Source organism: Raphanus sativus, chromosome 7 (genome assembly GCF_000801105.2).
Source record: "Raphanus sativus cultivar WK10039 chromosome 7, ASM80110v3, whole genome shotgun sequence".
Classification (NCBI taxonomy): Eukaryota; Viridiplantae; Streptophyta; class Magnoliopsida; order Brassicales; family Brassicaceae; genus Raphanus; species Raphanus sativus.
In genome coordinates, this window is record NC_079517.1 from 7,008,164 (window position 1) to 7,025,006 (window position 16,843).

Genomic DNA, 16,843 nt, shown 5'->3' on the forward strand with positions numbered 1-16,843 from the left:
CTACCACACCAGTGAAAAACATAAACCCGTATGTAAGCTATTTCGGTATTCCTAATCAAGATTAACCTATTGAACATAAGTAGTCACCAAGAGATAACTAGCACTCGACACCGAAACGATGCATTCCTGACAGGAACAACTTCACCAGCGACCATACCTTACTCCTTCAGTTATTGTCATGTCAATTCTCCGGCCTCTCATCATCGCACTTCCCACAGGAAAATAGAAACGAGGCGGATGATGCTTCCCACTGAGTCACGCACCACCACCAAAGAAGAGAAGCCATAGATCTAGAAAGGAGAAACCCTAGGATCTGATTCTCACTCCAGTCCTAAAAACTAACCTTTCCCACCTCTGTTGCTCTGTAGCCTCGCCATTGCTCTAAAAACGCCGGTTTGAAACCGTCTTCGTCCGCTAGAACCGACAGTCTCAAAACAACATGCATGTCAGTCTCAAAACAACATGCATGTCGACTATGGAGAAGAGAACACGTACCTCGCCGGACCAGAGTTAGGTTTCAACTTTTTCGGTGGACAGAGTTTAGGGAGAGAGTATAGCTTTTTTTTAGTGATAGGGTTGCTTCTAAGGGCATTCAGTTTTGTCGGACTAGATGCAACAAAATCAAAGCACTCACTTATATCCTAGATAAAAATACCATTATCTTTTATGATTAGTTTCTAAGAGACTATTTACACAAGAATTCTGTATCATTCTTTTGAAGGGACATAACAGTGGAGGAGTCCTTAGTCCATTGCTCACATTTTAAAAAAAGAAAGATCTGTGAGCTTTTCATACAATAAATGGTTGTTGAGTCTTCTTGCGACCTCGTGTCCTTCTAGGGTTGGCGCTGATCATGCAAGAGAAGGCATTTCTCAAATCAGAATCCTCTTCACTAGTAAGGAACTTTGCTGCAGATGGATTTGCCAAGAGGAGCTTGGCCACGAGGTAGCCTGCGATGGACCACGTCTGGTAAAGCCGTGCCTGTTTACCTATGAATCTTGCCCTCTTGGTATCGTAGTACTCTGGCCATTTGTCAATAGCAATCCGTCTCTCGGCTAACTCAACCGCCTTCTCTGCAATCTCTGGTCTACCCATTTTGATGCTTGCTACCGTCAGCTGAAAAAAAAAACACCAACAAGGGCCCAAGATAAATACAATACCCAACATTACGTTAAGGGAAAGAGAAAAAGACTCAACAAACCTGCCATAACAGAGTTGGCCAGGAACCTCCATTGTGATAAGACCAAGGACTGCAACAAAACCAATATGCCTTTAGCATGAAAATATAATAAAACAATGTATTGAAAATCATATGAAAGAGACAAAATTTACGTGTTCTTTGGATCACTTCCGGTTATAATCCTCCATTCTTCACCTTCCATAGCAGGGTAACAGATCTTAAACGGCATGTCCGCTACAAGTTCTGCCCATTTTGCTTCGACCAAATCAAGAATTGCGTGCGACTGATCATTAGTAGCCAAACTGCTCACAATAGACCAAAGATTCCCCAAGGAAAAGAATCTGAAATCCATGTGAGCGGGCTGAAGGTTTCCAATCAAATAACCTCCTCTGTTAGGCATAAAGTCCACCAACCACGAAGGGATCTGATCTGGATAGATGTTGAACTTATTGACCGCGTCGTAAGAGTACTCTTCGGTCTGGTACCGGTAAATCTCGTTAATCTTTTTCATGTCCAGCCAGTAGTATTCCCTGATGTGGAAAGATAATGCAACGAGGCGGTTGTTGAGAGCTCGGATTAGATCAGCTGATCCATCCTCTGGTGTAAGCATCTCACGTGCACAAACCAAAGCTGAGTAAAACAGTGCCTGAATCTCAAGGGGGTGACCGTGGATACCCATACGACGGTCTATCATGCAGGATCCATCAGTGACTAGTAAAGTAGGGAACATATCGAAACCATCAGCGAGACAGAGCTTTAAGATCATCTTGATTCCGGTCTGCACATCAACTCTCTCCTGCACGGACACATCGCCTGTGCATTTTCCGTACGCTCTCAGCAATATAATCCACCACAAGCCTGTGAGTTCCCAAATCAAAAATGAAGAACATGATTATCCTTTTTCCACATTGGTTTGTAAGATATAGAAGTTAGCTTTGTCTTACCAGAATCAACCGGAGCAACACGTCCGATTGCAGCTTCCCCAAAATCAGGATCTAAGACTTCCTCTGTCATCGAATCATCGCCGTCAAGAGGAACGGTTTTCACCTTGAAGCTAGCAGGCATCAATCCTTGACCTGGACTATGGCAATCCATGGTTTTCTCCCAACTCTAAGTCAAGAATAAGCCATTAAATCATCAGCGCATAACAACTAAGATAGTGGAAAAAATAAAGAGAGAGAGAGATTCTATCACCTGTAATTGGAGGGTGTAAAGGATGAAGTCACGGACAATGTCATACTCTCCTTTAAGAAGAAAGGCGATCCCGGAAGGTATGAAGTCACGAATGAAGACCTGATCATAGTTGAGGACGCTGGTAGAGTTGGGGTCATTAGCAGCGATAGTTCCAATAGGACTACCACAGTAGTAAACAATGGACTGTCTCAACAGATCCCAAGCTTCATCCTCTATAGAGTTCGTCCCAGTAGCTGACTGTACGTTCCCGTTAGATGAAAGACTCCCGTTTACAGGTAGAGGCATTTCGTCCAAGTCGCTTTTCAACCCGTCGGAAGGAAGTAAGGTGGAGGATCTGATGTTCTTCTCCTCAACATCGTTTCTTTGGCATCTGCATCTCGTGGACTGCAGCTTCTTGAAAACAAAGTTTGAAGGACTGTGAAACGAGTTTCCCCTGGCTATAGAGTTGGTACACTTTAAGCCGCTTCGTTTTCTACTAGAGGAGGGTTTAAACGAGAGGAGCGGGGTGGAGGTAAGGAAGGAGGAAGAGAGATGAGAAGATGGAGATAAAGATCCCAATGGAAGACGTAAACCCGTTTCTGAAGCCGCCATTTTTGTTCGACTCTATATACTCAGAGAAATGGGTAGAACAACTGATAAAAAGCTTTAAAAACGACACCTGCAAGAGGAAACTGAATAAGACCAACATGAATGAAAATCCAGCAGAAAGAACTAAGACTTTACATCGGGAGAGTTTAACATGATCATTTTCAAAGGAACGATCTTTACAAGGAGAATTAACGTGATCATCTTCAAAACTGAAACTTTTAAAATACCCAAAATAACCAAATGTCATTTTTCATAACAGAATTATACAAAGACTCAACTCAATAAATGAGCAGACTTTAGATATATAAATTTCCATAACAAAAAATGTGAAATATATGACATTTAGTATCATCAATTTACCTTGCTAATCACTCATAAAATATAAATATTGTCCAAACGTTAATGCTAGCCGGTCTAATTCGGGATGGGTAGAATTCATTGATATCGGTTTAAAAATCTTAACCATATTATTAAAATTCATGTGTAATAGAATTGTAGTATTTCATTCGCTTAAAAATTTACGTGTACTACATGAGAATGACTCGTAAAGCATACTTGACAATGGGAGACTGTAGTAAGAACTCTTATAGTTTGTATAGAATGTGTTATCGCTTGTGTCAAACTGTTATTGTTTGTGAAAACAAATGCTACAATGTCTCGAGACCCGTACTTCGCTAAATGCAGAGACTGTCGGGTCAAGAACAGAGTCTGCGGGTTCAACACAACCCACCCGAATCAAGACTTCATCTGTTACTCCTCTCAAAGAGAGACAACAACAACAACGACGTCCCGGTGATATGCCTCATCTTCGCTTTAACATGTATCCTCTTCGCCATCTCCGTAGCGGTAGCCATCTTCCGATCAAGAAGAGCGAGCTTATATTAGTTATTTTTTATGAAATTTTCTTCTTTTCGTAGATATTTGAAACTTGTTAAGCAAGAAAATAAATATTGTTATCTCTACTTAAAAAAATTGTTAATTTTAATTAATAAAAAGGTCCTCAAATAAATCCCACACAAAACGCCAAAAATACCAAAAATACCAAGGACGAAGATTAATAAAAGGGTTAGATATATACAAAGTTCATAACGTAAACAATTGTTCTCGATCTTCTTCTTCTTCTTCATCTGTATACCATGGAGTTCTTTATTTCGTTCTGATATACCATCTGAAGATTATGTTATTCAAACATAGACGGTCGTCACGATAATGTCCATGTTATTAAATAAAAAATATGTTTGAAGATTATGTTATTCTAACAGACCAAACTCATCAATTAACAAAATCGTTCTTGCATGAATTAAAAAGGCAAAGGAACGTGCATGAATTGATAACAAAAACAGATTGTATGAAGTCATTATCTCTTCATTTTATATAGTTGATCATTAACATAATCTTCGCAAGAGAGACCTCGACCAACCAACCTCGCAACTCATCAACTGACCGCAAAACTATATATTTACGTGAAAAAACAGAGAAGATACTGAGAAGAAACTGAGAAAAAACTAAGACGATGCGGAGAAGAAACATAGGCAATTGCGCGAGGTTTATATATATAACTCATCAACACGATTGTTATGATCTTGCTCATGTCTCTTTCTTTTTTTGTTTGTCGATTACACAACTAAAAAAGGCAAAAACGATGGTCCAGAACAAAAAAAAGAAAACAACCATACCCCGATTTAACCGGTTTAACGAAACCGAGATTTTTTTTTCAACTAATGCTTTTTTCCCTTTAGGGTTTGGAGATGAACCGAGGTGCCTTCGTCCCAGTGAAACCTCCACACACTTGACTTGACCCAATGAAAAAAAAACAAAAGAATCATATTTAAAAAAAAAAGATGGTGGAGTAATGAGATAGATTAGTGTCAGCTCAAGCAACGTGTCTTTTTCTTCTTCTTCTGAGATCAACGACCACGACGCTTACGTTGTCGCTACTATGCTTAGCCAACGCCAGCTTCGTCAACAACACTGACGCCTCCGTGCATGCTTTGTTCGTGATCTCTCCTTTCTTCCCGCTCTTGCTCGACCCCACCACCACCTTCTCATCCTCTTTCCCGTCACTACACTCGTCCTGAGTTTCTCGTCGCCTTCCACGGCCACCACCTCTTTTGTTAAGATACATGTGCACCATCGCGCACACCGCCTCGTTCGTCACCACGTCCCATAATCCGTCGCTCGCTAGAATAAGAAACTCATCTTCTTCGGTCCGGTCCGTCACAGTAACTTCCGGCTCCGAACTCACGTATGGTTTCAAGTAATTATCACCTATGGCTCGTGACATGGCTAACACGCCTAAGACTCTTGGACCATCCCAGTATATCACTCTCCCCCCTGCTTTATGGATCCGATCCAACTCGTCAGGACGATCCGGCTGTTTATTTAAAACACAAAACAAAACAAAAATTAACACCACAAAAAAATAAACAAATTAAGAAAGATATGTTTCTCTCTAGAGAGAGCAGAGACGCTGACCTTGTGATCTGTGGATAGAGGAACTGGTTTTCCATTCCTACAGAGAACTGCTCTGGAATCGCCGCAGTTAGCTACAACGATCTTCTCCGTCGGGCATGCTCCTAGCTTCTGGGGACATTTATCCAAAGCTCGAGTACGGTCCGTGCGCCGTTTTTCTTCTCTACCATGACGAATCAATTGATTCAATGTAGGCATTATTCTCTTTCCTTTCTTTCCCCCCCCCCCATTTTTTGCCCTATCACTTTACTCCCGATCCGAAGCACCCCTTTTCCATTCATAGAGAAATCCAATCGTCAAGTCCTTTGGAAGAATGCGGAAGCACCACCAATGGCCAGGCACAAGGCTACGTCTGGCACTCTTGCAAGTAGGGAGTCCTATGCCTTTTTATATAAACAGATAAAAGCTCGAGAAGATCTTTCCTCATGTGGATTCAAAAAGCAAGGATCTGTCCAATGGATTTGCCTTGAAAACAAAGTCGTTGATCTTCTCCGGAGTAACGACGGAGACAACGGCGGTGGATCCGACAGCGTCGCAATCTGGCGTTTGAAGCTCGCAACTGCAGTTAGCGCTCATCACGGTTTCGCCCCAACTAACAACCTCATTGTCCATGCGCGCGAAGCTACGCTCCATTGGCAATGACACACAAGAATCCTCAAAGTGTTTCGCATGAAAACATTGGCAGAAGACGGCAAGAATGACTCAGATCCATTGGCAATATGCTGCACTCGGATCCTCAAAGTGTTTCGCATGAATGAAAAAAAAATGGGTTACGTTTCTTCTTATGGAACCAAATAAGGAAACAAAGCAAAGAATTAAATGTTCTGTTTTTCTTAAACTCCCTCACAGAGTGACACGTGGATCCGAGCCTTCTCATGCATTCTCACCAAAATCGTTTAAGGAAAGCCTTAAAAATGCTTCTCCTTTAATATATAGGGGATAGTATCTATTACGCTAATCCTTTTATATATTCTTCTTGATCACGAGTTTGACTAGGGGTGGGCATTTTATCCGATACCCGAACCCGTACCCGAATCCGACCGAAAAAACCCGAACCGAAACCGAACCGAAGTAGCAAAATACCCGAACAGGTATTGAATTAGGAGAGATTGGATATCCGAACCCGAACGGATAATACCCGAACCCGAATGGATATCCGAAGATAACCGAACATATGTATACTTAGGTCTATATTCCTAGTTTACTTCTTTAATTTTATTCAAAATTTTTATTTTTATTATGTACATAGTTCAAAATTAGATAATTTACATATAATTGGAAAAAGGTGAATTTTTACTCACTTAAAATGCATGTCAAGATTTTTATTTCATGCATTAACAAAAGTTACATCCAAAATTTAAAAATAATAATCAATTTATTATCTTTTATTTGTAAAATGTTATCTTCAAATTTATTAATCATTCAATTATTAGAAAATAAAAAATCAGTTAAGTGAAATTTATATTTTTTAAATACAAAAAAACTTGAGAAATGAAAAATTTAATTTTTTTTTCCAAAATCTAAATATCCGAAAACCCGACCCGAAATACCCGAACCCGAACTAAAAATACCCGAACCCGACCCGAAATAAAGAAATACCCGAACGGGTATTACACTCCTATACCGAAATACCCGAAAATCCGAAATACCCGATCCGAACCCGAACGGGTACCCGAACTCCCACCCCTAAGTTTGACTCTATACAGGTGTAAAATGGATTAGTTTGCAAAATACTCTAATCTTTTGGATTGTTTGATCAATAATATATTTTCACAAATTTTCCGCTGCTATTTTAACAGTAAATATAATATATCTTGTGTAGTCATTTCTATAATATTATTTGAAAAATTAATTTCTTATGTATTATTTTTATACATTAATTTTTAAAATGATCAATTATAGACATAAATTTTTAAAATATTATTCATATTCATCATATTAACAAAAAAGGTTTTTTATTATGTTTCTCTTTTCTTAATAATATTTTAAATTTTGTTTTTAATTTTTTATCACGAACCATATACATATAAAAATGGAAACGTCTTTAATTTTTTTCAAATAGACTACATATAATACGTGAATTCAAAAGCATATTTCACAAAAAGAACAAAGGAGTAGATTTCACCAAAAATCATTTATTTATATACTTTAAGAGGTTCCATTTGACAACAATTATCTCAAATAACATAATCATCTTATATTTTATTTTGGTACAAATAAATTTCAAAATAAATTTTACATTATACAAGTTAAAAATAAAATATTAACTAATTGTTATTATGCCTCAATCATTTTATAAATATTCATAATAATGCATGAGACACTAAATAACTATTAATTATGTTAGCTAATGTCACTCTGTATCAAACATCATTTTAATTTATTACCACCTGATTTAAACATACAAAATTTCACTACGATTAGAGCATGAATTATCCATAAAATTGATCACAGATCATTAAACTGATCTAAATTCTACTAAAATCAGAAGTTTAATTAAGTCAAAACATCTTATTGTTTAAAATAATTTTATATTTTATACATTTAAATTATAAAATAACTTAAATTTATAAATAAAACATAAGATTTATTCATTATTGTTTAATTTTTATAATATTTAAATTTGTATATTTCAAAAATATTAGTTATTTTACTATTTGTTTTCCAAAACTACATCTATTAAATTATACATAAATTTATGTGTATATATATAACACAAATTCAACTAAATACAATTAACAAAATTAATCAAATATAAAACACAAAAAAAATTATGATTTAGTTCAGAATGAAAATATAAAAACTCAGTTTACGTAAAATAAGTATTTATACAAATCATATTTTGTATATCATAATCATATGTTTAATTAAGATATTAACATTAAAATATTGAAAATGATTTTTTTTACTTATTTTCCTTACATGTATTATAAACCAATTTAAATTATAAAATAAAATTAGAATAGTGGAGAATTATTATAATTTTTATTATATATTCATGCATGGAAGAATCACCTACACCTAGTATCAACATAAATGGTCACTCTCAATCAGCTTGAATAGAGCCAATGATGATAAAATAGGTATACAAGTATTTTCTCTCATTTGCGCAAATAAATCAGATTAACACTATAAACAACGTAACTAATTCCTTTCTTTTTGTTTCTTTCATGTTTACTTTAAGTTACTCCAGTTGTTATATCATCACACCCAAAGTGTCATTGAGTGGCTCGGTCCGTGACGGAAGAACGACCGCGTAGGGGCCAAACCTTTTTCCAATTTTTCTAAGCTAATTTTTTTTTTGTTTTTTTTTTTAAATTCACACAACTAAAATCCAAATTTTGTGTAGAGCCTTCAAAACTGCTGGACCAGCGCTGCTAATCCCATACTCATCCACTTGAGAGTATTGTTTGAATAAATAGAGACACATGGCCTCTGACCTGAGTCACATAACTATATATAGTTTCGATTAAAATGCATGCATCTACCGGGGGCCAAGGTCACAGACAGATATCACCCAGCCAGCAAATGTCATAGGCCAAAACATAGCCTTGTCAGTTGAATTTAGTTCGATGGGACGAAACACACAAGTGGTAATAAAATAAAATAAATTTCGATGTTGATAATAGCACTTTCATCAGTTAATCCATCAAAGTTTCTAGAGTAAAAAAAGTACTAATATTAAAATTACTCATTTATGTTTCTTTTTTGTCACCGGAAAAGTACATTTTATTTCAGGAAATACTAAATATACAGAATTTGATATATAAACTAGCGGATGAAAGAACAATCTTTAGACACAAGAACCTACATAAAAGCAGCAACTAAAATCTACTCCGAAATAACTTTCGGTAACAAACAAACATGCCTACTTAAAACTAAACGACTTATCAAATTAAATAAACAAATTTGAACAATGACATCTATTTTTTTATTAGATAGACAGTTTTTAAAATTCTTTTAGTTTAGAACTTTTATTGTTTCTCTTTTTAGTTTTTTTTTTCTTTAAATAGTTAGAATTCCTAATAATGCTGTTGGAAATACTCTAAATATTCTTTTTGTTTTGCTCAAACATCAACTTTTCATTTACCAAATAGAAAATTATATGATTTTAACCATAAAAATTTTCAACCGCATTTAAATAAAAAATGATTCAGTATCATCAGAAGAGCACTAGATTGGATCATAGAGTATCAAATCTCATACTTCGATGTAACTAAACCTACTGAAAACAAGCTTTGTCACAGACAAAGAGTTTTCTTTCACCTCTAACATTCTACCACACCAGTGAAAAACATAAACCCGTATGTAAGCTATTTCGGTATTCCTAATCAAGATTAACCTATTGAACATAAGTAGTCACCAAGAGATAACTAGCACTCGACACCGAAACGATGCATTCCTGACAGGAACAACTTCACCAGCGACCATACCTTACTCCTTCAGTTATTGTCATGTCAATTCTCCGGCCTCTCATCATCGCACTTCCCACAGGAAAATAGAAACGAGGCGGATGATGCTTCCCACTGAGTCACGCACCACCACCAAAGAAGAGAAGCCATAGATCTAGAAAGGAGAAACCCTAGGATCTGATTCTCACTCCAGTCCTAAAAACTAACCTTTCCCACCTCTGTTGCTCTGTAGCCTCGCCATTGCTCTAAAAACGCCGGTTTGAAACCGTCTTCGTCCGCTAGAACCGACAGTCTCAAAACAACATGCATGTCAGTCTCAAAACAACATGCATGTCGACTATGGAGAAGAGAACACGTACCTCGCCGGACCAGAGTTAGGTTTCAACTTTTTCGGTGGACAGAGTTTAGGGAGAGAGTATAGCTTTTTTTTAGTGATAGGGTTGCTTCTAAGGGCATTCAGTTTTGTCGGACTAGATGCAACAAAATCAAAGCACTCACTTATATCCTAGATAAAAATACCATTATCTTTTATGATTAGTTTCTAAGAGACTATTTACACAAGAATTCTGTATCATTCTTTTGAAGGGACATAACAGTGGAGGAGTCCTTAGTCCATTGCTCACATTTTAAAAAAAGAAAGATCTGTGAGCTTTTCATACAATAAATGGTTGTTGAGTCTTCTTGCGACCTCGTGTCCTTCTAGGGTTGGCGCTGATCATGCAAGAGAAGGCATTTCTCAAATCAGAATCCTCTTCACTAGTAAGGAACTTTGCTGCAGATGGATTTGCCAAGAGGAGCTTGGCCACGAGGTAGCCTGCGATGGACCACGTCTGGTAAAGCCGTGCCTGTTTACCTATGAATCTTGCCCTCTTGGTATCGTAGTACTCTGGCCATTTGTCAATAGCAATCCGTCTCTCGGCTAACTCAACCGCCTTCTCTGCAATCTCTGGTCTACCCATTTTGATGCTTGCTACCGTCAGCTGAAAAAAAAAACACCAACAAGGGCCCAAGATAAATACAATACCCAACATTACGTTAAGGGAAAGAGAAAAAGACTCAACAAACCTGCCATAACAGAGTTGGCCAGGAACCTCCATTGTGATAAGACCAAGGACTGCAACAAAACCAATATGCCTTTAGCATGAAAATATAATAAAACAATGTATTGAAAATCATATGAAAGAGACAAAATTTACGTGTTCTTTGGATCACTTCCGGTTATAATCCTCCATTCTTCACCTTCCATAGCAGGGTAACAGATCTTAAACGGCATGTCCGCTACAAGTTCTGCCCATTTTGCTTCGACCAAATCAAGAATTGCGTGCGACTGATCATTAGTAGCCAAACTGCTCACAATAGACCAAAGATTCCCCAAGGAAAAGAATCTGAAATCCATGTGAGCGGGCTGAAGGTTTCCAATCAAATAACCTCCTCTGTTAGGCATAAAGTCCACCAACCACGAAGGGATCTGATCTGGATAGATGTTGAACTTATTGACCGCGTCGTAAGAGTACTCTTCGGTCTGGTACCGGTAAATCTCGTTAATCTTTTTCATGTCCAGCCAGTAGTATTCCCTGATGTGGAAAGATAATGCAACGAGGCGGTTGTTGAGAGCTCGGATTAGATCAGCTGATCCATCCTCTGGTGTAAGCATCTCACGTGCACAAACCAAAGCTGAGTAAAACAGTGCCTGAATCTCAAGGGGGTGACCGTGGATACCCATACGACGGTCTATCATGCAGGATCCATCAGTGACTAGTAAAGTAGGGAACATATCGAAACCATCAGCGAGACAGAGCTTTAAGATCATCTTGATTCCGGTCTGCACATCAACTCTCTCCTGCACGGACACATCGCCTGTGCATTTTCCGTACGCTCTCAGCAATATAATCCACCACAAGCCTGTGAGTTCCCAAATCAAAAATGAAGAACATGATTATCCTTTTTCCACATTGGTTTGTAAGATATAGAAGTTAGCTTTGTCTTACCAGAATCAACCGGAGCAACACGTCCGATTGCAGCTTCCCCAAAATCAGGATCTAAGACTTCCTCTGTCATCGAATCATCGCCGTCAAGAGGAACGGTTTTCACCTTGAAGCTAGCAGGCATCAATCCTTGACCTGGACTATGGCAATCCATGGTTTTCTCCCAACTCTAAGTCAAGAATAAGCCATTAAATCATCAGCGCATAACAACTAAGATAGTGGAAAAAATAAAGAGAGAGAGAGATTCTATCACCTGTAATTGGAGGGTGTAAAGGATGAAGTCACGGACAATGTCATACTCTCCTTTAAGAAGAAAGGCGATCCCGGAAGGTATGAAGTCACGAATGAAGACCTGATCATAGTTGAGGACGCTGGTAGAGTTGGGGTCATTAGCAGCGATAGTTCCAATAGGACTACCACAGTAGTAAACAATGGACTGTCTCAACAGATCCCAAGCTTCATCCTCTATAGAGTTCGTCCCAGTAGCTGACTGTACGTTCCCGTTAGATGAAAGACTCCCGTTTACAGGTAGAGGCATTTCGTCCAAGTCGCTTTTCAACCCGTCGGAAGGAAGTAAGGTGGAGGATCTGATGTTCTTCTCCTCAACATCGTTTCTTTGGCATCTGCATCTCGTGGACTGCAGCTTCTTGAAAACAAAGTTTGAAGGACTGTGAAACGAGTTTCCCCTGGCTATAGAGTTGGTACACTTTAAGCCGCTTCGTTTTCTACTAGAGGAGGGTTTAAACGAGAGGAGCGGGGTGGAGGTAAGGAAGGAGGAAGAGAGATGAGAAGATGGAGATAAAGATCCCAATGGAAGACGTAAACCCGTTTCTGAAGCCGCCATTTTTGTTCGACTCTATATACTCAGAGAAATGGGTAGAACAACTGATAAAAAGCTTTAAAAACGACACCTGCAAGAGGAAACTGAATAAGACCAACATGAATGAAAATCCAGCAGAAAGAACTAAGACTTTACATCGGGAGAGTTTAACATGATCATTTTCAAAGGAACGATCTTTACAAGGAGAATTAACGTGATCATCTTCAAAACTGAAACTTTTAAAATACCCAAATAACCAATTCATTCATTATTCCCAAAGCCTAAAATCTAAACTTGTCAGAGTTTATGTAACAGCTTGAATCGAAATCATGTAATGAGGTCACTGAAACAAAGCATGGAAGCATAACGAAATGAATCAGAGACTCCGTAATCACAGAAAACCTTTCTAAATGAAATTCAATTTCATTGCTTTCGTCAGTTGCATCCGACTCGACTACATATCAAAACATCGTCGTAAAGAAGAGAGATAAACGATATGAACTTACCTTGGTGATTCAGATTCAGCTTTCCGGAGAATGAGAGGAACTTTTGAAAGGAAAAGAGATGAAAACTCAATCCTCGGGGGGAGAGAGGAAAAAAAATCTGCGTAGGTCACACGTGTTAACACGAACAATTATCGAGTCCATCAACCACGAGTTAACACGTGCAAAACTATGACGTGTCTAAACTCTATTCACTATTTATGTATTTTTCTTAATTGGTTTATTTCTTGGTTTTGTTTTTTTTTAAATATATAAAAATGTTCAAAATAAATGATAATTTATTTCATTAAAATAAAAACATAACATATTGATAAATGTTATGTTCAACTATATATTTTATTTATTTTAAAAATTATTATATCAAATCAATATTAAATATAAATATAACTACAAAAATATAAAAAAATATTTTTTTTCAAAATAAAATTAAAACAAAATTTTAAGGGATTATTTTATCAAATTAATATCAAATATAGATATAACTACAATTTGCTAAGTTTATTGAACAAGTGGCTGAAGCAGCAGTGAATGCTAAACTTACATATGACTATAGTAGTACTATAGTAGTAGTAGTACCAGTTACTGGAGAAAGAAGAGAATGCCACCAGTTACCGCCGGATCTTTGTTTCTTCCGTTGGTTAAGCGCGAAAGCTGAGCAAAGGGAAGGGACAGGAGGACTCTGCACGGCTCAACGGCGAACGCTATGAGTTTGAATGCTATGAGTGTATTTTTTTTCATTTTTACTGAGGTAGTTTCCTAGCACGTGAGTGGTGGAGTAAGTGGAAGCTTCGTGGAGTCAACTTAATTAAGGCAGCTCTCAAGAGTCAGGAAGTCAAGAAAAAAACGCTTATTTTAATCAGCAACCAAAAACGAATCTCGTCTCTTCCTCTTGAACTATATATGTTTAAATATCTTCAATGAATATAATGTTCAACACGCAAGCATATTGTTTGAAACAAAAGTTTCATTCATCTACCACTTCACTCTTCATTAGAAAATGTCTATAGGATGTCTTTATTGTTTCATGAATAAACACAGCAAGAAAGAAGACAAACCCCTGAAAGCAGAAGGTTTGACAAAGGTTGGAGAAAAAGATGCAAAAAGCAACGCAGAGAAGAAAAAATCAGAGACATGCAAGGAACCTGTGTATCGCCTTATAGAATGTAGCTCCAGTGTAGGTAGCAACATGGAAGAGTACGAGTCTGAAGGTTTTTATGTCGGTGTCTCTTCCTCACCAATGACTAATGATTTCAACAGAGTGAAAACCTTTGATTTTCGTGAAGTCGCAAAAGCCACGGCAAAATGAAGAACAAGTATTTGAGAGATAACTGTTCTGTATTTGATTACATGTTCATATGTTACCAATGCAACCATATTAAGATCATAAATCAAAATATTAAAGAAAAAGGATTTATTTATTAGACTCAAAAGAGTTATAACTATTAGAGTATTGTGGATAACTCCTATATTACTTTAGATAATGATGTATATATTGTAGTCCTTATCTTTAGGATTCACTTCATGTATATATATGAGGCAATTGCCTTCGTAATGAATAACACAAATCTTCTATTCTATTCTCTAAGTTCTCTGTGATTTCATGGTATCAGAGCAAACAAACTAAAAACCCTAATTTTTTTTTCTTTTCATAACATGTTTCTTATCTAACAAGAAACATGGCTGCAACTTCAGCAGCTTTAACCACTACATCTCTACCTAGTATTACTCCTCCTCCTGCACCTCCAGCTTCGCCTGATGAAGTGCACGCCACGTCTCCTGGAATTCCAGAGATCTTAGGTCGTGGTCACAGGTGCAAGAACCCGTCTGTGTTACTCAAGGACTTCGTGACACACTCTGCTACTCTACACCCCCCTCTCGCTCACTCTACATCTGATCATGGGTCTCCGCAAACGGTCATAGGTAACACACCTTACCCTATCTCCAGTTATATTTCTGATCATGTTTTCTCAGAATCACATAAGGTGTTTATGGCTGCAATTATTAACAATGATGTTCCAAAGAGTTTTAAGGAAGCAGTAAAGCATAAAATTTGGAATGATGCGATGCATACGGAGGTTGATGCGTTTGAAGCTAATGATACGTGGGATGTGACTACACTTCCGCCAGGCAAGAAGGCGCTTACTAACCAGTGGCTTTACTCTAACAAGTACAATGCAAATGGAACTATCGAACGTCGTAAAGCCCGACTGGTGGTACGCGGTAATCATCAAATTGAGGGAGAGGATTTTACAGATACTTTTGCACCGGTCGCCAAGATGTCTACTGTCCGTATTATACTCAAGCTTGCAGCAACTAAGAACTGGCATGTCCATCAAATGGATGTGAGTAATGCGTTTCTTCACGGTGATCTTGACGAAGAAATATATATGAGGCTCCCTCAGGGATTTACTGCCTCTGATCCTAATATGGTGTGTCGTCTAAAGAAGTCTCTTTATGGTCTCCGCCAAGCACCAAGGTGTTGGTACTCTAAACTAACGACAGCACTTGAGGAGTTTGGTTTCTCTCATGAATATGCTGATCACTCGTTATTTTCTAAAGTCCGTGGGTCTACATGTCTCCATATCCTTGTCTACGTGGATGACTTTATCATTGCCAGTAATGATGCTACAACACTTCAGGAGTTTAAAGACTACCTCCATCGTTGCTTCCGAATGAAGGACTTGCGTAAATTAAAGTTCTTCCTTGGCTTTGAGGTGGCTCGCAACGCCTCTGGTTTCTATCTCTCGCAACGGAAATATGCTCTGGATATTATAGCGGAAACTGGCTTATTAGGTGCGAAACCATCACCAGTTCCTATGGAACTCAATCATCAACTCGCCCGAGCAGAGGGTCCATTGGCAAATGCTGCTCAATACCGCCGTCTTGTTGGTCGGTTAATCTATCTTACTAATACACGTCCTGATCTTGGTTACTCTATTCACATTCTTGCTCAGTTCATGCAAAAGCCTCTCTTACCTCATTGGGAAGCAGCTTTGAAAGTGGTTCGTTACTTTAAGGGCAGTGCTGGTCAAGGAATTTTCTTAAAGGCGGATGACTCTCTTGATATAAGCATCTACTGTGATGCAGATTGGGGAGCATGTCCTCTCAGTCGACGTTCCCTGAGTGCATACATCACTTTTCTTGGTGAGACACCGGTTACTTGGCAAACTAAGAAGCAGGATACCGTGTCTTTATCTTCGGCTGAATTTGAGTACAGGGCTATGTCAGTGGCTGTTAAGGAACTTAAGTGGTTTAAGAATCTCTTTGACTCGTTTGGCATTCCGCCTCTTCTGCCTATGAAACTATACTGTGATAGTAAATCTGCTCTGCATATAGCTGCAAATCCTGTCTTTCATGAAAGGACTAAACATGTTGAACGAGATTGTCATCATGTGAGCGATGCTCTCAAGTCCAAGTTTATCTCTACAGAACATGTTACCTCTAAGAATCAATTGTCGGACATTCTTACCAAGCCTCTACCGCGTCCTCTGTTCGAGAATATCTTGTCCAAGTTGGCTGTTCGAAATCTTACACTTCCAACTTGAGGGGGAGTATTGGAGTATTGTGGATAACTCCTATATTACTTTAGATAATGATGTATATATTGTAGTCCTTATCTTTAGGATTCACTTCATGTATATATATGAGGCAATTGCCTTCGTAATGAATAACACAAATCTTCTATTCTA

General features: G+C 38.0%; 4 protein-coding genes across 5 annotated transcripts; 1 reads left to right on the forward strand and 3 right to left on the reverse strand.

Annotated features, from left to right (window-relative positions):
• Nucleotides 1-618: 618 nt before the first annotated feature.
• LOC108818053 (alkaline/neutral invertase E, chloroplastic) lies at nucleotides 619-3,063 on the reverse strand. Its single transcript, XM_018590905.2, has 5 exons — nucleotides 2,375-3,063; nucleotides 2,125-2,290; nucleotides 1,333-2,038; nucleotides 1,202-1,250; nucleotides 619-1,116 (listed from the first exon to the last, which is right to left on the reverse strand). The coding sequence occupies exons 1-5, from the start codon at nucleotides 2,963-2,965 to the stop codon at nucleotides 790-792; spliced, it is 1,839 nt and encodes a 612-aa protein (XP_018446407.1). The 5' UTR covers nucleotides 2,966-3,063; the 3' UTR covers nucleotides 619-789.
• Nucleotides 3,064-4,820: 1,757 nt separating this feature from the next.
• LOC130497777 (protein phosphatase 2C 3-like) lies at nucleotides 4,821-5,632 on the reverse strand. Its single transcript, XM_056990940.1, has 2 exons — nucleotides 5,438-5,632; nucleotides 4,821-5,336 (listed from the first exon to the last, which is right to left on the reverse strand). Exons 1-2 carry the CDS (start codon nucleotides 5,630-5,632, stop codon nucleotides 4,836-4,838), a joined length of 696 nt encoding a protein of 231 aa, XP_056846920.1. The 3' UTR covers nucleotides 4,821-4,835.
• Nucleotides 5,633-10,328: 4,696 nt separating this feature from the next.
• On the reverse strand, nucleotides 10,329-13,301 carry LOC108818051 (alkaline/neutral invertase E, chloroplastic). Of its 2 annotated transcripts, none has more exons than XM_018590902.2 (6): nucleotides 13,158-13,301; nucleotides 12,085-12,755; nucleotides 11,835-12,000; nucleotides 11,043-11,748; nucleotides 10,912-10,960; nucleotides 10,329-10,826 (listed from the first exon to the last, which is right to left on the reverse strand). In XM_018590902.2, exons 2-6 carry the CDS (start codon nucleotides 12,673-12,675, stop codon nucleotides 10,500-10,502), a joined length of 1,839 nt encoding a protein of 612 aa, XP_018446404.1. In that variant the 5' UTR covers nucleotides 12,676-12,755; nucleotides 13,158-13,301; the 3' UTR covers nucleotides 10,329-10,499. The 2 variants fall into 2 exon arrangements, with proteins under 2 accessions (XP_018446404.1, XP_018446402.1); XM_018590900.2 differs by having other exon boundaries at nucleotides 12,085-12,742; nucleotides 13,158-13,294.
• A 787-nt stretch (nucleotides 13,302-14,088) lies between these two features.
• On the forward strand, nucleotides 14,089-14,460 carry LOC108816835 (uncharacterized). The gene has a single exon (XM_018589396.2). It carries the CDS (start codon nucleotides 14,152-14,154, stop codon nucleotides 14,458-14,460), a length of 309 nt encoding a protein of 102 aa, XP_018444898.1. The 5' UTR covers nucleotides 14,089-14,151.
• The last annotated feature ends 2,383 nt before the right edge of the window (nucleotides 14,461-16,843 follow it).

Excerpts from the sequence above, each read along its gene's own strand:
- LOC108818053 (XM_018590905.2), bottom strand. The coding sequence starts at position 2,965 with ATGGCGGCTTCAGAAACGGGTTTACGTCTTCCATTGGGATCTTTATCT. Across the intron at positions 2,039-2,124 it reads TGTTGCTCCGGTTGATTCTG|GCTTGTGGTGGATTATATTG; the intron begins GTAAGACAAAGC and ends GGGAACTCACAG. Across the intron at positions 1,117-1,201 it reads GGCCAACTCTGTTATGGCAG|CTGACGGTAGCAAGCATCAA; the intron begins GTTTGTTGAGTC and ends TTTTTTTTTCAG.
- LOC130497777 (XM_056990940.1), bottom strand. The coding sequence starts at position 5,632 with ATGCCTACATTGAATCAATTGATTCGTCATGGTAGAGAAGAAAAACGG. Across the intron at positions 5,337-5,437 it reads CTCTATCCACAGATCACAAG|CCGGATCGTCCTGACGAGTT; the intron begins GTCAGCGTCTCT and ends TTAAATAAACAG.
- LOC108816835 (XM_018589396.2), top strand. The coding sequence starts at position 14,152 with ATGTCTATAGGATGTCTTTATTGTTTCATGAATAAACACAGCAAGAAA.
- LOC108818051 (XM_018590902.2), bottom strand. The coding sequence starts at position 12,675 with ATGGCGGCTTCAGAAACGGGTTTACGTCTTCCATTGGGATCTTTATCT. Across the intron at positions 12,001-12,084 it reads TTTACACCCTCCAATTACAG|AGTTGGGAGAAAACCATGGA; the intron begins GTGATAGAATCT and ends TTCTTGACTTAG. Across the intron at positions 10,961-11,042 it reads GGAAGTGATCCAAAGAACAC|TCCTTGGTCTTATCACAATG; the intron begins GTAAATTTTGTC and ends GTTTTGTTGCAG.